General features: G+C 44.0%; 1 protein-coding gene across 2 annotated transcripts in view; it reads right to left on the reverse strand.

Moving 5' to 3' along the window:
• The window catches only part of LOC118366064 (cilia- and flagella-associated protein 54), a 72,494-nt gene that overhangs the window by 35,289 nt on the left and 19,662 nt on the right, over nucleotides 1-17,543 (reverse strand). For both annotated transcript variants that reach the window (XM_052491705.1, XM_052491704.1), the window contains 8 exons: nucleotides 16,514-16,720; nucleotides 15,275-15,362; nucleotides 14,964-15,140; nucleotides 13,035-13,101; nucleotides 12,665-12,850; nucleotides 12,377-12,463; nucleotides 12,166-12,285; nucleotides 12,021-12,074 (listed from right to left, as the gene is read on the reverse strand). In XM_052491705.1, coding sequence (XP_052347665.1) covers nucleotides 12,021-12,074; nucleotides 12,166-12,285; nucleotides 12,377-12,463; nucleotides 12,665-12,850; nucleotides 13,035-13,101; nucleotides 14,964-15,140; nucleotides 15,275-15,362; nucleotides 16,514-16,720 — 986 coding nt within the window. The remainder of the gene's footprint in view (nucleotides 1-12,020; nucleotides 12,075-12,165; nucleotides 12,286-12,376; nucleotides 12,464-12,664; nucleotides 12,851-13,034; nucleotides 13,102-14,963; nucleotides 15,141-15,274; nucleotides 15,363-16,513; nucleotides 16,721-17,543) is intronic.

Genomic DNA, 17,543 nt, shown 5'->3' on the forward strand with positions numbered 1-17,543 from the left:
ATTGCATCAAATGGTTGTTTTATGCAACAGAACAAGGGGTTGTTAGAACGCTCATCTGTGTGTGTTCTACTAAGGATGGGCCTCTGGAAGATTTACCATGTCTTTGGGTGATACCACATTCCAGAGCATGAGTTAATGTTTCTGTTCTATATGGTACCAGTGAGACATGACTCCAGGGCCAGACCCTGGTCTGTACAATGAAAGATAACTGTTTTTACAGCAGATACTGCCTGCTGTGAATTATAAGTATCTTTCATACAAATCTTAACCTTGTGACCCATTCTATATATCTGTTGTGTGTCATGTAGACTGAAGGAGGATGGACTTTACTATACAATTCTGTGGCTCAAACCAGCTGGTTGAGTTCTCAGTGATCACCTCCAGGGGTGATATAAAATGCTGTGACTCAAACCAGCTGGTTGAGTTCTCAGTGATCACCTCCAGCGGTGATTACCGACCAGCTCCATTACTGCAGTAAACCAGCTGGTTGAGTTCTCAGTGATCACCTCCAGCGGTGATTACCGACCAGCTCCATTACTGCAGTAAACCAGCTGGTTGAGTTCTCAGTGATCACCTCCAGCGGTGATTACCGACCAGCTCCATTACTGCAGTAATTACATAATAAAGTTTGATGGTTTTGAAGAAATCTAAGAGTCTCTCCTTTTGATTACAATAATTCCACCACACAATCAAACATACACTAGTCAGATACACACACACACACCATCATCAGATACATACACTACAATAAGATACTCACTAAAATCAGATACATACACTACCATCAGGGGTTAAATTTGGCCGGGTCCCGCCGGGGCGGCTCCTATGATCCAAATGAGAGCCATGCGGAGCAGAGACCTGGTACCTTTGATTTTGCGAATTTTGAATTATCTAATGAAAGATTGTTTTCCACATTTACTTTTCCTCAGCCAACAATATGAGAAAGTAACAGCAACCCCATAGTAGAATAGTTTATCTATTCAATTGGCCAGCTTGTCGAATTCTGTGCGAGAAAATAATATCCCGCACAGGGAAAGAAACATGCATGCCCAGTCATTGTACAGCATTCTTAATGCAATCGTGGTGAAACACACCTTTTGAAATCCGTTTTGATGGCCACTGTCAAAAGAGGAGGATCACAGGGCTTTCAATTGTTAAATCTCAAAATGTGTGAACTGCATCATTTTAGAACCAGAGTGTTTAGCAGCGGCATGGTTTATTTGCGTCAGCGCTGACCATTGGCGAGACTGGGGCTAAATATGCCATGGGTCAGGTGTAACAGGTAGGCCTTCATTACATTCACAGTCCACAATCCTTGGCTGTGCAATATGCATTTGAAATAAATTTGTAAACATGGCTCAGACATTGTATCGGCCTATCCTGTAATGTTTTCTTACAAAGAGAAAAAGATGTGGACTTGTGTGACTCTCATAAAGAGGGCGGGTCTGTAACACGGTACTTCTCATCTCCCACTCCGGGGTAATGTGATGGGCTGTCACTAAGTAGCTCTCTGTAGCCCTGGAGGTCCATCCATCTGTAGTGAGCGCAACACAGGTTGCATTGGCTAATTCATTGACAACTTCAGATTTAGCTTGCTTATATAGGCCGAGTACTACCTGTTTGCTGTAATGGGTGGGAGAACCAAACTATTTCTGTATGGAGATTTGCTTTGTGCACAGAGACATTGTCATGCTGAAACAGGAAAGGGCCTTCCTCAAACTTTCGCCACAAAGTTGGAAGTACAGAATCGTCTAGAATGTCATTGTAGGCAGCAGTGTTAAGATTTCCCTGCAACTAAGGGGCCTAGCCCGAACCATTAAAAACAGCACCATTATTCCTCCTCCACCAAACTTTACAGTTGGCATTATGCATTTGCTAATGTAGCGCTCTCCTGTTATCTGCCAAACCGAGATTAGTCCGTCGGACGATTCATCACTCCAAAGAATGCATTTCCACTGCTCCAGAGTCCAATGGCGATGAGCTTTACACCACTGTAGCTGACACTAGGCATTGTGCATGGTGACCTTAGGCTTGTGTGCTGCTCAGCCATGGAAACCCATTTTATGAAGCTCCCAATGAACAGTTATTGTGCTGACGTTGCTTCCAGAGGCAGTTTGGAATCGGTAGTGAGTGTTGCAACCGAGTACAGACAACTTTTACCCGATATGCACTTCAGCACTCGGTGGTCCTATTATGAGAGCTTTTGTGGCTTAACACTTCGCGGCTGAGTCGTTGTTGCTCATACACGTTTCCACTTCACAATAACAGCACTTACAGATGACGGGGGCAGCTCTAGCAGGGCAGAAATTTTACAAACTGACCTGTTGGAAAGGTGGCATCCTATGAAGGTGCCACGTTGAAAGTCAGAGCTCTTCAGATAGGCCATTCTACTGCCAATGTTTGTCTATGGCGATTACATTGCTGTGTACTTGATTGTATACACCTGTCAGCAATGGGTGTGGCTGAAATAGCCAAATCCACTAATTTGAAGGGGTGTACACATACTTTTGTATATATAGCGTATTTTATAGATACAAATAACTACATGTCAGTGGTGTAAAGTACTTAAGTAAAAAATACTTTAAAGTACCACTTAAGTATTTTTTTTTAGGGGGGGCGGGTATCTGTACTATACTTTACTATTTATATTTTTGGCAAAAAGAAAATAATGTACTTTTTACCCCATACATTTTCCCTGACACCCAAAAGTACATTTTGAAATTGTCCAATTCACACACTGGTCATCCCTACTTGCATCTGATCTGGCAGACTCACTAAACACAAATGCTTGGTTTGTATATTATGTCTAATTAAATATATATATATATATTTGTGCCGTCTGGTTTGCTTAATATAAAGAATTTGAAATTATTTATACTTTAACCTTTGATACTTTAGTACATTTGAGCAATTCCATTTACTTTTGATACTTAAGTATTTTTTAAAATACTTTTACTCTAGTAGTATTTTACTGGGTGACTAACTTTTACTTAAGTAATTTTCTAATTTTCTAAGTAAAGGTATCTTTACTTTTACTCAAGTATGACAATTTAGTTATTTTTCCACCACTGCTACATTTTAGATGAGACAACCATGGCGAATTGGCAAAAAGGAGATAAGAGGAAAAGATCGATCTTATTGGGGGACTGAACCCAAAGAAGTCGAAGCCAATTTTAAGTAAAGATGATCATTCTGGACTACCGTCAATCACGTATCCCGACATTTCTAATTAACTTGTTAATATTATATCCGCCTATTCTTCACAAGAACTGAAGGCCTACAAGTCACTGGATTCCTACAACTATTTTAACTGTGGATGGGATAGCGACATCAATCACTTTGACCCACCAACACCAGCATCAGACCATGTTGGATTTAAGTCATTTAGCAGACGCTCTTGTCCAGAGCGACTTACAAATTGGTGCATTCACCTTATGACATCCAGTGGAACAGCCACTTTACAATAGTGCATTTAAATCTTTTAAGGGGGTGAGAAGGATTACTTTATCCTATCCTAGGTATTCCTTAAAGAGGTGGGGTTTCAGGTGTCTCCGGAAGGTGGTGATTGACTCCGCTGTCCTGGCGTCGTGAGGGTGTTTGTTCCACCATTGGGGGGCCAGAGCAGCGAACAGTTTTGACTGGGCTGAGCGGGAACTGTACTTCCTCAGTGGTAGGGAGGCGAGCAGGCCAGAGGTGGATGAACGCAGTGCCCTTGTTTGGGTGTAGGGCCTGATCAGAGCCTGGAGGTACTGAGGTGCCGTTCCCCTCACAGCTCCGTAGGCAAGCACCATGGTCTTGTAGCGGATGCGAGCTTCAACTGGAAGCCAGTGGAGAGAGCGGAGGAGCGGGGTGATGTGAGAGAACTTGGGAAGGTTGAACACCAGACGGGCTGCGGCGTTCTGGATGAGTTGTAGGGGTTTAATGGCACAGGCAGGGAGCCCAGCCAACAGCGAGTTGCAGTAATCCAGACGGGAGATGACAAGTGCCTGGATTAGGACCTGCGCCGCTTCCTGTGTGAGGCAGGGTCGTACTCTGCGGATGTTGTAGAGCATGAACCTACAGGAACGGGCCACCGCCTTGATGTTAGTTGAGAACGACAGGGTGTTGTCCAGGATCACGCCAAGGTTCTTAGCGCTCTGGGAGGAGGACACAATGGAGTTGTCAACCGTGATGGCGAGATCATGGAACGGGCAGTCCTTCCCGGGAGGAAGAGCAGCTCCGTCTTGCCGAGGTTCAGCTTGAGGTGGTGATCCGTCATCCACACTGATATGTCTGCCAGACATGCAGAGATGCGATTCGCCACCTGGTCATCAGAAGGGGGAAAGGAGAAGATTAATTGTGTGTCGTCTGCATAGCAATGATAGGAGAGACCATGTGAGGTTATGACAGAGCCAAGTGACTTGGTGTATAGTGAGAATAGGAGAGGGCCTAGAACAGAGCCCTGGGGGACACCAGTGGTGAGAGCGCGTGGTGAGGAGACAGATTCTCGCCACGCCACCTGGTAGGAGCGACCTGTCAGGTAGGACGCAATCCAAGCGTGGGCCGCGCCGGAGATGCCCAACTCGGAGAGGGTGGAGAGGAGGATCTGATGGTTCACAGTATCGAAGGCAGCCGATAGGTCTAGAAGGATGAGAGCAGAGGAGAGAGAGTTAGCTTTAGCGGTGCGGAGCGCCTCCGTGATACAGAGAAGAGCAGTCTCAGTTGAATGACTAGTCTTGAAACCTGACTGATTTGGATCAAGAAGGTCATTCTGAGAGAGATAGCGGGAGAGCTGGCCAAGGACGGCACGTTCAAGAGTTTTGGAGAGAAAAGAAAGAAGGGATACTGGTCTGTAGTTGTTGACATCGGAGGGATCGAGTGTAGGTTTTTTCAGAAGGGTGCAACTCTCGCTCTCTTGAAGACGGAAGGGACGTAGCCAGCGGTCAGGGATTAGTTGATGAGCGAGGTGAGGTAAGGGAGAAGGTCTCCGGAAATGGTCTGGAGAAGAGAGGAGGGGATAGGGTCAAGCGGGCAGGTTGTTGGGTGGCCGGCCGTCACAAGACGCGAGATTTCATCTGGAGAGAGGGGAGAAAGAGGTCAGAGCACAGGGTAGGGCAGTGTGGGCAGAACCAGCGGTGTCGTTTGACTTAGCAAACGAGGATCGGATGTCGTCGACCTTCTTTTCAAAATGGTTGACGAAGTCATCTGCAGAGAGGGAGGAGGGGGGGGGGGAAGGAGGATTCAGGAGGGAGGAGAAGGTGGCAAAGAGCTTCCTAGGGTTAGAGGCAGATGCTTGGAATTTAGAGTGGTAGAAAGTGGCTTTAGTAGCAGAGACAGAGGAGGAAAATGTAGAGAGGAGGGAGTGAAAGGATGCCAGGTCCACAGGGAGGCGAGTTTTCCTCCATTTCCGCTCGGCTGCCCGGAGCCCTGTTCTGTAAGTAACGTTAGCCAGCAAACATGACTGGACGAGTAGTCTGCAGATAGATAGCTACAGTAGTATTCACTTGGATAGTTATTCTTGAAGCTCTATCTAAATTTAGACGGTATTTCATTGTGCCAAATGAAAAACAGCTTTGAAATAAAGCATGTTATGTCCAGGTACTGAGCTATATGATAATCATAATGTGGTGGCTAGGGGGGCTTGTTGTTTGTTCTTGTTGCTGTTTTAGCTAGCTAGCCACTTGACATTTTTCTTTAGGAAGCACACACATACAGTCGTGGCCAAAAGTTTTGAGAATAACACAAATATTAATTTTCACAAAGTCTGATGCCTCAGTTTGTATGATGGCAATTTGCATATACTCCAGAATGTTATGAAGAGTGATCAGATGAATTGCAATTGATTGCAAACTCCTTCTTTGGCATGCAAATGAACTAAATACACAAAAAATATTTCCACTGCATTTCAGCCCTGCCACAAAAGGACAGCTGACATTATATCAGTGATTCTCTCATTAACACAGGTGTGAGTGTTGACGAGGACAAGGCTGGAGATCACTCTGTCATGCTGATTGAGTTCGAATAACAGACTGGAAGCTTCAAAAGGAGGGTGGTGCTTGGAATCATTGTTCTTCCTCTGTCAACCATGGTTAACTGCAAGGAAACATGTGCCATCATCATTGCTTTTTTGCGCAAAAAGGGCTTCACAGGCAAGGATATTGCTGCCAGTAAGATTGCACCTAAATCAACCATTTATCGGTCCTTGTTTTGTTTTATGTCCATTGTTTATCAAATGTTCACTCCCTCTACTTGCTTCCCAGCGTCTGTCCTTACAGTTATGTTAGCCACGTAATATTTGATCATCCTTGGCTTTCAAGAGAGCTGATAAGACTAGCAAGCTAACGTAGCTAGCACCGAAAAAGCTAGCTCAGTTAGCCCGATGCCAGCTCATCTATAAATGTTTCCTACCAACTATATGGTTAGATTACCTGTTACAAAGTGCTCTGAGCACACTTTACTACGTATATCATCGGTAGCTTGAAAATATTTTCTGTTGATTCTAGCTAGCCACAAACACTACGCTCACTCAGTTCCCCTATTTCTTTTCCCTCATGTTTTCGCACAGTTGGGATGCTATAAAAACAAATTCCTGTCTTTAAAATACTTGTATTACTACACCTGTGTATGTCACATGATATCATGTTGTTGCTAGTATGGGTGTTAAGAGAATGTGTTTCTTGTTAAAAGGCTAAATAGCACTAAAGAGAGTAAGCAAAGGCACTATGTATAATCCTGGGATTAAGTGTATTTATTGGTATGATTCTATAATGGCTGTACTTAATCTGTACTTAATCCTATACTGGCCCGTAGTAATATTATAGTCCGATAAAGGCATGTAGCAATCTTATAATTGCCTATAGTAATCTGTACTTATTATTTTCTGAAATGTAGTAATATTATAGTCCGATAATGGCATGAAGCAATCTTATAATTGCCTATAGTAATCTGTACTTATTATTTTCTGGAAATAATGTATAGGCTCGCCACCAATATAATTGATCCAAGGAACTAGAGGGGAGGGGAAACCCCGCCTAGAGGAAAGAACTTAGATTTGGAAACAATGGTGGAGTAAAGCCAAGGTGATATGGTTATTAGTATAAAGTGGAGGGACTATGAAACTTGAATAAGCATGAAACTGTATAAAAGGAGTGGACTGAGACTGAGTCCGGCAGTTGGTCTATGGGCCAGCTCGGCTTGTTACCTTGTAATAAAGTCTATTTGAATTCACAAGTTCCGGTATCTGAGAAATATGATTGAGTGAATATTTCCACGACACTAGCTAGTACTAATCTACCGATTTGTCGATCTTATGGTAGGGCGTGTGGGCGCATACACGCTGTCTGGCAGTACTGCTAGCTAGCTAGATGTACTGTGATTGCCAACAATATGGCGATCACAGTACAGTACATATAGTACATATAGCATGTACAGTGGGGCAAAAAAGTATTTAGTCAGCCACCAATTGTGCAAGTTCTCCCACTTAAATAGATGAGAGAGGCCTGTAATTTTCATCATAGATAGACTTATATACACTCCTATATCCATCCTGCCCTGCCTATCTAAGGTCTTCGAAAGCCAAGTCAACAAACAGGTCACTGACCATCTCGAATCCCACCGTACCTTCTCCGCAGTGCAAGCTGGTTTCCGAGCCGGTCACGGGTGCACCTCAGCCACACTCAAGGTACTAAACGATATCATAACCGCCATCGATAAAAGACAGTACTGTGCAGCCGTCTTCATCGACCTTGCCAAGGCTTTTTCGACTCTGTCAATCACTATATTCTTATCGGCAGACTCAGTAGCCTCGGTTTTTCGGATGACTGCCTTGCCTGGTTCACCAATTACTTTGCAGACAGAGTTCAGTGTGTCAAATCGGAGGGCATGCTGTCCGGTCCTCTGGCAGTCTCTATGGGGGTGCCACAGGGTTCAATTCTCGGGCCGACTCTTTTCTCTGTATATATCAATGATGTTGCTCTTGCTGCGGGCGATTCCCTGATCCACCGCTACGCAGACGACACCATTCTATATACTTTCGGCCCGTCATTGGACACTGTGCTATCTAACCTCCAAACAAGCTTCAATGCCATACAACACTCCTTCCGTGGCCTCCAACTGCTCTGAAACGCTAGTAAAACCAAATGCATGCTTTTCAACCGATCGCTGACTGCCCCCGCATGCCCGACTAGCATCACCACCCTGGATGGTCCGACCTTGAATATGTGGACATCTATAAGTACCTAGGTGTCTGGCTAGACTGCAAACTCTCCTTCCAGACTCATATCAAACATCTCCAATCGAAAATCAAATCAAGAGTCAGCTTTCTATTCCGCAACAAAGCCTCCTTCACTCACGCCGCCAAGCTTACCCTAGTAAAACTGACTATCCTACCGATCCTCGACTTCTGCGATGTCATCTACAAAATGGCTTCCAACACTCTACTCAGCAAACTGGATGCAGTCTATCACAGTGCCATCCGTTTTGTCACTAAAGCACCTTATACCACCCACCACTGCGACTTGTATGCTCTAGTCGGCTGGCCCTCGCTACATATTCGTCGCCAGACCCACTGGCTCCAGGTCATCTACAAGTCCATGCTAGGTAAAGCTCCGCCTTATCTCAGTTCACTGGTCACGATGGCAACACCTCATTTGGCCGCCTTTCGTTCCAGTACTCTGCTGCCTGTGACTGGAACGAACTGCAAAAATCGCTGAAGCTGGAGACTTTTATCTCCCTCACCAACTTCAAACATCAGCTATCTGAGCAGCGAACCGATCGCTGCAGCTGTACATAGTCTATTGGTAAATAACCCACCCATTTTCACCTACCTCAACCCCATACTGTTTTTATTTATTTACTTTTCTGCTCTTTTGCACACCAATATCTCTACCTGTACATGACCATCTGATCATTTATCACTCCAGTGTTAATCTGTAAAATTGTAATTATTTGCCTACCTCCTCATGCCTTCTGCACACATTGTATATAGACTCCCCCTTTTTTTCTACTGTGTTATTGACTTGTTAATTGTTTACTCCATGTGTAACTCTGTGTTGTCTGCTCACACTGCTATGCTTTATCTTGGCCAGGTCGCAGTTGCAAATGAGAACTTGTTCTCAACTAGCCTACCAGGTTAAATAAAGGTGAAAAAAAAAAAACTTCAACTATGACAGACGGAATGAGAAGAAAAAAAATCCAGAAAATCACATTGTAGGAATTTTAATGAATGTATTTGCAAATTATGGTGGAAAATAAGTATTTGGTCACCTACGAACAAGCAAGATTTCTGGCTCTCACAGACCTGTAACTTCTTCTTTAAAGAGGCTCCTCTGTCCTCCACTCGTTACCTGTATTAATGGCACCTGTTTGAACTTGTTATCAGTATAAAAGACACCTGTCCACAAACTCAAACAGTCACACTCCAAACTCCACTATGGCCAAGACCAAAGAGCTGTCAAAGGACACCAGAAACAAAATTGTAGACCTGCACCAGGCTGGGAAGACTGAATCTGCAATAGGTAAGCAGCTTGGTTTGAGGAAATCAACTGTGGGAGCAATTATCAGGAAATGGAAGGCATACAAGACCACTGATAATCTCCCTCGATCTGGGGCTCCACGCAAGATCTCACCCCGTGGGTTCAAAATGATCACAAGAACGGTGAGCAAAAATCCCAGAACCACACGGGGGGACCTAGTGAATGACCTGCAGAGAGCTGGGACCAAAGTAACAAAGCCTACCATCAGTAACACACTACGCCGCCAGGGACTCAAATCCTGCAGTGCCAGACGTGTCCCCCTGCTTAAACCAGTACATGTCCAGGCCCGTCTGAAGTTTGCTAGAGAGCATTTGGATGAGCCAGAAGAAGATTGGGAGAATGTCATATGGTCAGATGAAACCAAAATATAACTTTTTGGCAAAAACTCAACTCGTCGTGTTTGGAGGACAAAGAATGCTGAGTTGCATCCAATGAACACCACACCTACTGTGAAGCATGGGGTTGGAAACATCATGCTTTGGGGCTGTTTTTCTGCAAAGGGACCACGACGACTGATCCGTGTGAAGGAAAGAATGAATGGGGCCATGTATCGTGAGATTTTGAGTGAAAACCTCCTTCCATCAGCAAGGGCATTGAAGATAAAACGTGGCTGGGTCTTTCAGCATGACAATGATCCCAAACACACCGCCCGGGCAATGAAGGAGTGGCTTCGTAAGAAGCATTTCAAGGTCCTGGAGTGGCCTAGCCAGTCTCCAGATCTCAACCCCATAGAACATCTTTGGAGGGAGTTGAAAGTCTGTGTTGCCCAGCAACAGCCCCAAAACATCACTGCTCTAGAGGAGATCTGCATGGAGGAAGGGCCAAAATATCAGCAACAGTGTGTGAAAACCTTGTGAAGACTTACAGAAAACGTTTGACCTCTGTCATTGCCAACAAAGGGTATATAACAAAGTATTGAGATAAACTTTTGATATTGACTAAATACTTATTTTCCACCATAATTTGCAAATAAATTAATTAAAAATCCTACAATGTGATTTTCTGGATTTTATTTCCTCATTTTGTCTGTCATAGTTGAAGTGTACCTATGATGACAATTACAGGCCTCTCTCATCTTTTTAAGTGGGAGAACTTGCACAATTGGTGGCTGACTAAATACTTTTTTGCCCCATTGCATTAGTCCCAGGCCTAGACTACTCATGAATCCATGGCAAAAATGCCCTGGATGCAATCAAGAAACACTGTAAAGCGTCACAGAAGTCCCCAGATCGTCTTTTGCCAAGCCATCCACTCCAGCTCCTGATCTGACGAAAGCTAGCTCACAAAACGACTGGAGCCTCTATCCAACACAGGCATCCAGTAAATCCAACAGACCACCCTTTTTAACTATACTTTTTTGTAAAGTAAGTAAAAGTGTGTCTGTTCAAAATAAATGTTATCTTCAAATATAAAAAATAAAGTTTAAACTCGACACCAACAATAAAAAAATTGTCCCACACTTGACAGTGCATTTCAGAGCAAAACCAAGCCATGAGGTCGATGGAATTGTTCGACCCGAATCACCCGTGCAGACTCCCATACCCCCACAAACCCCAAGTCCCTGGATTGGCCCAAAATGTAAAAAGCCTTATGATTGGCTAATCTAGCCAGGTCACCAAGCTTACATGCACAGTTCACATGCACAAGAGAGAAAAATAAATAATTAACATTACAGAATTCAACCAACTGTAAATTCGCAAATAAAATAAAAACCCAAGTGTTTGCCATGCAAAAACAACAGACTCAACATCAAACTGAATTGAACCATAGTCCTTCTAATACATGTGTGAACCTATAACAGTCTAAACCCTGTCTAACTGGGGGACTCCTACTAAGCAATATTGAACTGTTTTAAAAGGTCCTACCAAGGATCATTTAGTTACTTGATTTAGAATTTTAAGACTCCTTGAAGTATAAAAAAATATATACAAAATGTATTTGATTTAAAAAAAATAAGTGCCTTACTGCTAACATATTCACACACAGAAGTTATCAGATTTGCTGTACCGCCTTCAGACGAGTCCCAAGACGCTTGTGGGGGTCGACAAGCCAAACGGAAAACACCATCGTGAGAGACTCATCGTCCAATAAGGGTCATTGTTTGTAGGCCAAACCATTCGGAAGCTACAGACAAATATGTGAGAAGACAGATTTTTGGGATGCCTCATGGTCTGACAAACACCGCTCTAACTCTGTCACCTTTCAGCCCAGATGCGGATGTGCGACATTGGCGGATATCTCTAGCTTAAACTGATATATTTTTATGGGGATTTGTTATATTATGCTAATTAGATTTCCACAGGGGGCACGGACATCGACTCTAGGGGTTTTTAACAGGATATTACTACATACACTACACACTACCATCAGATATACTCACTACCATTAGATACACTACGGTCACACACAGTACAGGACACAGATACAGTCACACACGCTGTTACAGCCATACAATGAAAACTGTTACAAAACATAATTTTAAAAAAGTGTTATTACAACCATATATACCTGTATGTTTGCAGAGTCCATGAGAGACTTGTTGGTGAAGAACTTTCTGATTGTCTGCAGATCAATAAAATCAATCATATACAAACTCTGTTCAAAGAATATGCTGTATTAACTGTGTGAGAATGTGTGTGTGTGTCAGTAGTACCGCATGTTTCTCTATGCCGCTGTAACATCCGTGGGGCAGTGGGATCTCCTCTCCCTGAGTCATCTGGGATGTCTCCTTCATGGCCTGACAGTACTGACCCAGCTCTGTCAGCACCTTCACCTGCACACAGTAGAAATACACATATCCTAATGGGCCCACGCACACATACACTGTAAGTGGAATCACATGTAACTGAGATATTCATACCAACCTTCAGTATCCTTCCTTTAATGGTGAGGTGTGGGTCTCGGCACACAGTCCCCACAAAATGCAGGTAGAGAGCAAGCATAGGCAGGGCCTGTAACAGCAGAACACAGAGGCACTGAAACCAATAGTTAACTTTCTTGAGACGCCTACTAAACTCCCTGGTCAGATGCTTGGTCAATTCAAAATGAAAAAGAAGTACACATTGCCAATAATGCTTCATTGGACATTGACCAAAAAGTAGTGCACTAAATAGGAAATATGGCGCCATGTCAGATGCAGTCTGCGTATGTACTGTGAGATGGTGTCCTGAGGTGTAGAGCCAGTGGCAGAGGAAGGCCAGGCTGGACACAGTGGTTCCCAGGTGTCCTCGGTCAGGTTCAGAGAACAGGTCCAGACCAGGAACCAGCTCCTCTCCTACAGTATAGGATGAGTACTGCAGGTCACTCTGAGGGTGGGGCAGGGAGGCCCGCAGGAGACACTGGTGGAAGAGACACACACAGGACATGATTAACTACACAGGTGGTCACCCTGGTCCAGGAGACACCCAGGGTGAGCAGGCGTTTGTTCCAAGCACTAATCTAATTCAACTAATCATGGTATTAAGTTTATTAGATGAACAAGATGTGCTAGTACAAACACAACATGTCAAACACAGACAATACCTTGAAAAGCTGGGCAGATAGGAGGCAGCATTTTGTGCGCTGACTGATATTGGAGGTCAAGGCATACCTGTTGGCAAAAACACAATGAGGTCAGTGGCATCACTACAATACATTTGTGAAAGTGACTGTATTGATCAACAGATTATTTATTGTTTCAGTGAACATACAGTGCATTCGGAAAGTATTCAGACTTGACTTTTTCCACATTTTGTTAAGTTACAGCCTCATTCTAAAATGGATTAGATCTACACACAATACCACATTATGACAAAGATAAAACAGTTAAACAAGTATTCAGACCCTTTACTCAGTGCTTTGCTGAAGCACATTTGGCAGCGATTACAGCCTCGAGTCTTCTTGGGTATGACGCTAGAAGCTTGGTACTAGAGGTCGACCGATTATGATTTTTCAATGCAGATAACGATTATTGGAGGACCAAAAAAGGCAGATACCGATTAATCGGCCGATTTATATGTTTATTTATTTACTTATTTATTTGTAATAATGACAATTACAAAAATAATGAATGAACACTTTTATTTTAACTTAATATAATACATCAATAAAATCAATTTAGCCTCAAATAAATAATGAAACATGTTCAGTTTGGTTTAAATAATGTAAAAACAAAGTGTTGGAGAAGTAAGTAAAAGTGCGGTCTTTGTTATGGTCTTCACACAGTTCGCAACGAGCCAGGCGGCCCAAACTGCTGCACATACCCTGCCTCTGCTTGCACAGAATGCAAGAGAAGTGACACAATTTACCTAGTTAAAAGAAATTCATGTTAGCAGGCAATATTAACTAAATATGCAGGTTTAAAAATATATACTTGTGTATTGATTTTAAGAAAGGCATTGATGTTTATGGTTAGGTACACATTGGTGCAACGACAGTGCTTTTTTCGCGAATGCACTTGTTAAATCACCCGTTTGGCGAAGTAGGCTATGATTCAATGATAAATTAACAGACACCACATCTTATATGCAAAGCAGGACAAGCTAGATAAACTAGTAATATCATCAACCATGTGTAGGTAACTAGTGATTATGTTAAGATTGATTGTTTTTTATAAGATAAGTTTAATGCAAGCTAGCAACTTACCTTGGCTTCTTGCTGCACTCGCGTAACAGATAGTCTGCCTGCCACACAGTCTCCTCGTGGAGTGCAATGTAATCGGCCACAATCGGTTTCCAAAATGTGGAAAAAGTCAAGTGGTCTGAATACTTTCCGAATGCACTGTATACTGTATGCTTGTGTTAGCTACCAGAGAATCTATTTATGCTGCAGTAGTTTGTGTCGGGGGCTAGGGTCAGTCAGTTATATCTGGAGTATTTCTCCTGTCTTATCCCGTGTCCTGTGTGAATTTAAGTATGCTCTAATTCTTTCTTTCTTTCTCTCGGAGGACCTGAGCCCTAGGACCAAGCCTCAGGATGACATGATGGCATGATGACTCCTTGCTGTCCCCAGTCCACCTGGCCGTGCTGCTGCTCCTGTTTCAACTGTTCTGCCTGCGGCTATGGAACCCTGACCTGTTCACCGGACGTGCTACCTGTCCCAGACCTGCAGTTTTCAACTCTCTAGAGACAGCAGGAGCGGTAGAGGTGCTGACGTTGCACCCTCGACAACGACTGTGATTATTATTATTTGACCCGGCTGTTCATCTATGAACGTTTGGACATCTTGGCCATTATAATCTACATCCGGCACAGCCAGAAGAGGACTCGCCACCCCTCACAGCCTGGTTCCTCTCTAGGTTTCTTCCTAGGTTATGGCCTTTCGAGTGCTTCTTCACCTGCATTTCTTGCTGTTTGGGGTTTTAGGCTGGGTTTCTATACAGCACTTTGTAACATCAGCTGTAAGAAGGGCTTTATAAATACATTTGATTTGATTTGAGCTACTAAAGTTGGTACAAATTTTACTCAGACTCACTGTGCGATCTTAGCGGTCAGTAAAGCTCCCTGCAGACAGCCCCAGACTCCAGCCTGCTTCAGGGTGGGTTGGTGTTGGAGGGAACTTGTACCCCACGACACCCCGTCCCATGAGTCTAGCACCCCAGAGCTCTGCAGGGCACAGTCCACTCCCTTGCTCCAGTAGGAATGAGCTGCCCTTGGTTTACAAGCAGAATCACACAGAATCAGAAAAAACTTTGGTATTCAACAATTTTGTGTATAATCATGTAGACATACAAATTAAACACAATACAAATAGTACTGTACATTATGAGTACAGTCATATCTTACCTTCTGTTTCCATTATAATAGTGCAGGTTTCCCAGGTCATGTAGCGCCTGTACCCTGAGAGAGTCATGGTTGTTGGCCTGAAGGTACTCTAGATTGAAGTAAGATAAAAAGTCCAGTGTCCCTCATCTTTCATTAAAAAACACACCCAGAAACAAATATTCAGTACAATCAGAAGGATCAATCACAACCATTTCTTTGCAGATACAAGTTGAATATCAGTTACTGGTATTGTGAGGCTAACAGGTAGACTAGTGAACAGCAAAGGATTGGTGAAGAGCAACAGTGTAACAGTCTGATTGTGACTATAGCTTTAAAAAAACAATGTTAGTGGCGTAGCGGTCTAAGGCACTGCATCGCAGTGCTGAGGCGCCACTACAGCCTGGGTTCCATCCCGGCCGTGACCAGAAGCCTCATAGTGCGCCGCACAATAGGGTCATCCGGGTTAGGGGGGTTGGCCGGGGGGCTTCCTTTGCTCATCGCACTCTAGCAACTCGTGGCGGGTCGGGCGCCTGCAAGCTGACTTCGGTCGGAAATTGAACAGTGTTTTCGCCGACACATTTGTACGGCTGACTTTTGGGTTAAGCGAGCAGTGTGTTAGGAAGCAGCGCGGAGTGGTGGGTCATGTTTCGGAGGACGCATGTCTCGACCTTCGAGCCCATTGGGGAGTTGCGGCGATGAGACAAGTTCGTAAACTACCAATTGGATATCATGAAAATGTGTGTAAAAAAAAAAACGTTGGCCTCCCGGGTGGCGCAGTGGTCAAGGGCGCTGTACTGCAGCGCCAGCTGCGCCACCAGAGACTCTGGGTTCGCGCCCAGGCTCTGTCGTAACCGGCTGCGACCGGGAGGTCCTAGCGTCGTCCGGGTTAAGGAGGGCTTGGCCGGTAGGGATATCCTTGTCTCATCATACACCAGCGACTCCGGTGGCGGGCCGGGCGCAGTGCGCGCTAACCAAGGTTGCCAGGTGCACGGTGTTTCCGCCGACACATTGGTACAGCTGGCTTCCGGGTTGGAATGCGCGCTGTGTTAAGAAGCAGTGCGGCTTGGTTGGGTTGTGTATTGGAGGACGCATGACTTTCAACCTTCATCTCTCCCGAGCCCGTACGGGAGTTGTAGCGATGAGACAAGAAAGTAGCTACTAACAATTGGATACCATGAAATTGGGGAGAAAAAGGTGTATATTTTTTAAAAATGAAATGAAAATTAAAAATAAAAGTGTTATATGGGTCATGTCTCTTACGTATGGAGTTGCTATAGGAGTTGATGACGGTGTGTATCTGGTTGGGGGGCAGAGGGCAGCCGTAGATAGAACTCAGGGTCCTGTAGTCCTCAGTGGCCAGGTCTGGAGGGCCGATGGCCGGGGCAGTGCACACCGTCACGTTAAAGTCCACCCTGCCATGACCCTGAGCCTTGCTACTGTTCTCCTTACAGAATGGAACCTCAAACACTGACAAAGAGACACAGATGTCAGTTTCATAGACATAGTTCCAAGCATGCAATGAAATCAGTTAAGACAAAGATTACATTTCCACAAAAATAGTGTAGCATTCACAACTGTATATTGTCTTCATTAGGCTTCGCTAAGATGAGAACATTTGATATAATTTATGCTAATGTAAATAGACTGAGTGTACAAAACATTACGAACACCTTCCTAATACTGAGTTGCATGCCCTTTAGCCCTCAGAACAGCCTCAATTAGTTGGGGCATGGACTCTACAAAGAATCAAAAGCGTTCCACAGGGATGCTGGCCCAAGTTGACTCCAATGCTTCAAATTGGCTGGATGTCCATTGGGTGGTGGACCATTTTTGAAAAAACACAGGAATCTTTTGAGCAACATTGCAGTTCTTCACACAAACCGGTGCGCCTGGCACCTACTACCATACTCCGTTCAAAGGCTCTTAAATATTTTGTCTTGCCCAGTCACCCTCTGAATGGCACACATACAGTGCATTCGGGAAGAATTCAGACCCCTTAACTTTTTCCACATTTTGTTTTGTTACAGCCTTATTCTAAAATGGATTAAATCGTTTTTTACCCTCATCAATCTACACACAGTACCCCATAATGACAAAGCAAAAACAGGTTTTTAGATTTTTTTGCAAATGTATTAAAAATAAACTGAAATATCACATTTCCATAAGTATTCAGACCCTTTACTCAGTACTTTGTTGAAGCACCTTAGGCAGCAATTACAGCATCAAGTCTTCTTGGGTATGACACTACAAAGCTTGGCACACCTGTATTTGGGGAGTTTCTCCCATTCTT

This window comes from Oncorhynchus keta, chromosome 33 (genome assembly GCF_023373465.1).
Source record: "Oncorhynchus keta strain PuntledgeMale-10-30-2019 chromosome 33, Oket_V2, whole genome shotgun sequence".
NCBI lineage: Eukaryota > Metazoa > Chordata > Actinopteri > Salmoniformes > Salmonidae > Oncorhynchus > Oncorhynchus keta.